General features: G+C 39.3%; 1 protein-coding gene across 2 annotated transcripts in view; it reads right to left on the reverse strand.

Annotated features, from left to right (window-relative positions):
• Nucleotides 1-5839, reverse strand: part of LOC139463497 (uncharacterized) — a 29630-nt gene extending 23791 nt beyond the window's left edge. Inside the window, exons 1-2 of one of the 2 annotated variants that reach the window (XM_071244767.1) lie at nucleotides 5725-5839; nucleotides 4826-5488 (exon numbers count right to left, since the gene is read on the reverse strand). In XM_071244767.1, the coding sequence (XP_071100868.1) occupies nucleotides 4826-5184 (359 nt within the window). In that variant the 5' untranslated portion in view covers nucleotides 5185-5488; nucleotides 5725-5839. Of the gene's footprint in view, nucleotides 1-4825; nucleotides 5489-5688 lie in introns of both variants that reach the window. The other variant, XM_071244768.1, reaches the window with a different exon arrangement.
• Nucleotides 5840-6045: the final 206 nt, after the last annotated feature.

Here is a 6045-nt window from a genome sequence, read left to right on the forward strand (position 1 = left end):
TCTGAAACTGTTTATCAATGACATACACTGCGTGTTGAAAACAAATACGCCACTATGGAGTTGAAGTAGGTTGTTCTGTTTTCTGTCAAACAAATCCGTATCCATGAGCAATGGTATTCCAGTGGTATTCCACAGTGACCACAATAACTCTCACCTACATTAAGACATCAAATCTAAGGGACATCAAAATGAAAATAGTTGTCTTTAAAAGAACCATATATGAGCCGTAGAGGTAGTGGAAGGCTTTTCGATATATGTAAGAATCTAATTAGTCTCAGTCATAACCATGGCAGAATCAAGAATCCAGAGAAAGCAAATATTATGCCTCCAGACTGAAGGTTGTTCGGAATGATCTTGCAGTACATCAAAGAAAACTGTGTTACTACAGGTATCTAGTTACGATTTAATTTTTCGAATATAGCACCCTTTTTCAGAAATAATTTGTTCGCTTCCAATGAACTCAAGTCCCGCGTATCATTAATGGTATGATAATAGAAATTTAGGATATATTTAATGGGTTACCTAAAGTCCGTAGCCATGAATGGAGCTAAACTATGCATAGACAGGTGGCGCTGTGTTTGACATATCATATTTTTTAGTATGGATGACATGAATGTAGGTCAGGAATCAATGCTGACATTGGTAGGGGATGTGTCCGCAATGACGTTGTGGCAATGTTTACAGTCAACATTCTGTGGTGGACAAGACTCTGGAAGCAGCAGAGTCGTGGCTACAGTTACTACACTTTTGTGGTCAGCTCTGACCCTGGATTAACAAACTCAAAAGTCTACGTATGGTAACCGCGTTCAACTCTTAACTGGCATTCGAGCCACAGAAAAAAAAGAAATCTACAGATTTATAGTACAAGCGTTTGTAGAAACGGAACAGCTCCGTAAACACTGGGCAGTATCTTTTTATCTTACAATAGACAAATATCAAAATGTCTTTCCTTCTGTGAAGCTATTTATTTTTCCCGGTATGAATGATACCAGTTCATCAGTATTCCTAAATGAGTGTGGTATAACTGATTGTTCACCACAAGCTAACACACATTTTACTGCCATACAGTTATACTGTTTGTGAAGATCACTTGCGAATACTTCATGGGGCACTCATGAAAATGGTGAAGGCACAGTTATTCAAGTGGTTGCTCTAAAGTGGCTAACTTCTGATCCTTATATCTGAAAGAATGCAATTATTTATTACAATGTGTTCGTGGCCATGGCTCGAGTATGAGTGCAGCTTTTCAGGTGGTTTCGTTTGGACACAGACGTCTGTCAGTGCAGATGAGAACACTGTTTTGTTTCGTGGTATAAAGAAAATGACAATGGCATAAGTGTAATGACAGTTTGTTCAACAATACCTCATGAAATATTGCACATTAGTATATATGTCTTGTACACGCCCTCTTTAATGGACTGTTTATTTGTGTGTCGTCAGACATATCTGATCACTTTTAGCTGTGACATCTTTCTTTACAATGCATTGTACCCTGTTGTTATCGTTCAGGATTTGATTACGGTACGAGTAAATGGAAGTCACGAGTACTGGACTTATCTCCCTTGGCGATACCACTTTGTCTTTGCTTGTCGTGTAACTTTACAGTCATCCTATTTTGATATCATATTCGTGTAGTGAAGGGTCATGTTCATAAACATTTAATGTTGTGTACTGACAATGATATTTGAGTAATTGTGTACTACAAAGTTAAATATTGTCTCTTATTTGCGCGACTCACCAAACATCATAATTTGTTTATGGCTAGCGCATATTCATCATCTCCGATCCTGTAATGCGCAAAATACTGGAACCATGGCACATAATCGGCACCACTGAGACCTGAATGGCTCATGCTTAAACATATCTCAAACTTCACAAGCACGTTTGACTAAATTCATCTCCTAAATCCAACCGTTATTTCTCTCAGCATCATAACGCAACATGAGTCCCCTACCTCAGGGAAACATCCGTTCCACCGCTAGGTGGCATCAAAGTATCTTCCATCTTAAAATGCCAACTTTGGTTTGTGTTAATTAACTATCGTAAAAAACATTCCAACGAAGGAATTACAAATGCCATGTGTATCAGGAGACAGTTTATTGATACCTTATACTGTCCTTTCGTAGATAACCGCAATAAAATGTGTATTAAAGGTGTTAAAGCTCGGTGATTTGTGTAACATCGTACCCCGATGAAAATCACTATTAGCGTGTTGCTGATCCATCTATAATTTTTGAATGGATGTTTTTTCAGAGAAGCGTTCTTTTTTTCACATACTAACACCAATGTTTCGTCACTCTAACGTTTGTTTCATTAAGACGCATAGTGCTGTTTATTCGGGGTTGGGGATATGATTCTTTGTGTTGTTTAATTAAGGTGAGGGATCAGTTATAATCATATCTAAAAATCGCGAAATCCTAATATTTATAAAATCCTATGTCAATATTTTTTGGAAGAAAACACAGCATCTGCAGAGTCTATTACTTTGGTATCGATTCAATATGTTGCTAAGATATTCATTACCATGATGTTAAACAGCTTAAAATCGACATTACGTTGGACATGAGTGAGCTTATATCAACTCGGGTCACGTCTACACGTTGTTTGATCAGCAATAAAGCATGCCATTCTGTGAACATGACGTACGTTTGTTTATTGCCCTTTCCCTTACATTACTAGATAACATATTTGTGCAAGTGTAACCTCACATGTCAAAACGTGTTTTGTGCATGCGCAATGTACTTAATTTATTGTATTTCACAGGTGTGCTTCATGAATATTCAACACACAGAGGTATCTTGCCGTCACACATGGCGTATGCTACTACGTTAAAAAATACAAACCTTTTGTTGGAACACCTGGCGGCAATGTGTTCATCAAAGAGTGCAGCGTGTGCTTTTATTTTTAATTTCGCGAAATCGATTTTTGGAAGTGTAAATACCTTTTCTACAGTGTAGTACATAACAACGCTGTCATCGATATAGAAATCATACGGCATACACACTTAACAGCGTTGTCAGAAAAGAAATCATATGACGTGCATACTTAATTATAAAAACGCTGTCATCAGTATAGAAAGTATACGACACAAACACAAATCCCAATGGCATCAGGATACATAGATACTAACTTTTTCATTGATGCAGACATCATACGACATACACACTTTCCAGAGTTGGCATCCCTGTAGGTTGGTTGGTTGGCTTGTTGTTTAACGCCGCACTCAGCCATATTCCAGCTATAAGACGGCGGTCTGTTAATAATCGAGTCTGGACTAGACAATCCAGTGATTAATATCATGAGCATCGATCCCCTCACTTGGGATACGATGACATGCATCAACCAAGTCCCTGTAGTCTGTATAGGATCTTGCAGTGGCATTGGCGTTAGATTTATTGTTTCAACCCTTTTAACACGCTTTCGAATTTGTAATACCTTAACTATTCCAGACAGTACTATACAAAGTGAACAAATATTGAAAATAGTTAGTAATCTTGTTTTAGTGATCAACAGAATGTCTATGTGCATGGAAAGTTGACTTGTATTCTCAAATTGAAGACAATCTTGTGACTTACAAGTGTTGTCTTCAAATTATACGAAACATTGCGAACTTAGCAAATAATTACACAATTTAGACTCGAGTGTCGTTGCCGAGCCTGAAAAGGTCCCTTAATTTGGTTTAGGCATCCCCTAATTCAACTGGGCACCAGGAACTGCCAAACACAACGATAAAGCCTGAATACGCCGAATACTTGGCTCAGTTTGTCCCCGTGTTTCCATGGTTGCTTTTATGTTGGCGTCATACTCGTTCAGGAAATGTAATTGTACTTTATTCTTAATTTCAAAATCCCCATTTCACCCCCTTCAACACCATTAACAGTTTCGCTTTCTATTTTACGACATTAAATGAAATAGACACAGGATCCACCGAGGTCTAGAGATATAACAATGTGATTAAACCTACCGATTAACATTTACGATCAAAACACCCCACCCTGAATTTAACAAGGGTGATTAGCACATGTTACAAATGCACGAAATGTACTATTAATAGATCTATGGACACGCAATAGTCTCTTCAAAGGATACACCAGCCATCAAGTCTAAGCCGTATGCAAATTTCCGTTTCTGGTAACATTCGTTTTATTCCAGGCCTTATCTAACAGGTCTAAGACAGAGACAGCTTTCCATTAGTCAGGATTTCCCTTCAGTTTTCTTCTCAGGGGAAATATATTGACATAGCGCAGTGCGAATATCAAGAATAAACTTACAAGTGGAATTATGGAATCGAGGGCGTAATGTGAGAGAAAGGGTATACATATATAATGCATATCAGCCAAACAGTAGAGATACTTATGCTTTCGGTGTAATTTTTTGTCTGTCTGTCGTAAAGATAGCTGAGAATTTGATTGATAATGTCAGCTAAGCATGGTTGTATATGTGTACATTACTGTCTGACATTCAGACCTGTGTGGGGCGTAGATGGCTTAATTGAAACCCTTTTCTTTGAAGAAAAATGAATATCATATATTTGGTATATCATATATTTTTTCAAGTTGACAAAGTTTTAATCATTCTTATGTCCGTAACGGTTTGCGCGACTTGTGAACATTAATATATTTTGATTATCAATACTTTGTCAATTCGCATTCATTACTAGTTTACCTTTTACGCCCAGTGGGATCGGGATCAGTTTCGGCAGATAATCGAGACTGGATATCCTCTGGCGTTGACGTTTTATATAAACGTTTATAAATTCGTTAAAGAAAAACAATTACAAAACATGTTTCATAAAAACGAAATTATAGAAATTTTCAAAACCTACCTCTCGGCGAGATATTTTTCTAGAAGAGCACGAAAATTCCCTCGACTGTTTGTATTTTTCAGGGTCCGTCTCCTCGAGTCATCCTTAGGATATCCAAAAACACCAAAACCCTCGGAATCCAACTCAAGAAAGTTTTCTTCTTTCGAGTCGCCCATGGAGTCTGTTAAAAGATCGGAGTCCAGGGTGGGAACCCCTCGCTTACCGGCAAAGTGAAAGCCGTTACATTTACACACGTTACCACCTTTTCCTCTGGCGCAGTTTGAGGCACAGAATCCTTTCAAACTAAATCCGTGTGTAGTAATAACTATGCATGTGACAAACAGCACGGCAAGGGTGTACAGAGCTGGTGTGGACGCCATTTGGATGACAAGGACCGAGAAAAGTCAAAGATGGAGTCCGGTGTTGCTCCCGGAGCTCCGGTAAAGACCGCTAGTCTTCTTCCTGTCGCTCTTTCTGACTCAAAGAAGTATTTGACTGAACTTTATAAGATATCTCAGTACCTAAAAGACGTTTCTTTGAGGAGTCCGTCACCCGCCAGGAAAGTTTGTCAAGTCACTATTGAGTCGGGATTGTCGTCTGGCAGGCAAGATGTATCCCAGAGTTCACCGCGCCTGATCTAACTGGCTTCACCTCACCTGTCTCCCTGTCACGAGGGTCGTCAGCCTGGAAAGAAAATACTAAGATGATTGGTGAAAGAGTCGCAATTTATAGCCGATAGCGGCCGCCCTTTGGCGTGACTCGTCGCTCAAACAAGTAGCGGAACCAATTAATTACTGAGCATTGATATCGGTGATAATTGATACGGCATCAGTTTGATTAGCTCATCGCTGGAGCTTCCTGATACAGTGGGAGGCACTGCTTACGTGTTTCAGATTAATAATTAATTACTACGATATAACCTTTGGGGAATCCAGCGTCCAAAACTTAGTCTTAAAGCGGCTGCAGTCACAGTGGGAGATGGAGACAGCTTCCTCACTTAGTGCTGGCGGGCTCACAGCGAACTGCTCGCGCACTCGTCACAGACACAATACCAAGATCAATGAAAACATCGCGTTTATGAAGCCCACTCGCGTCAAAACTTAATTCGCATATTCAGTATGAAGTTCGCAATGCAGATCGCCTGATTCACTAGAAAAGCTCGATATTGCCACCGTTGCAAGAAAACATTTTGACCGATAACCAGGTTCGCGTGAAGCACTTGTGTTACTCATCATCGAATG

Source organism: Haliotis cracherodii, unplaced genomic scaffold (assembly GCF_022045235.1).
Source record: "Haliotis cracherodii isolate W230 unplaced genomic scaffold, xgHalCrac1.p SCAF_16, whole genome shotgun sequence".
In the NCBI taxonomy this organism is placed as follows: domain Eukaryota; kingdom Metazoa; phylum Mollusca; class Gastropoda; order Lepetellida; family Haliotidae; genus Haliotis; species Haliotis cracherodii.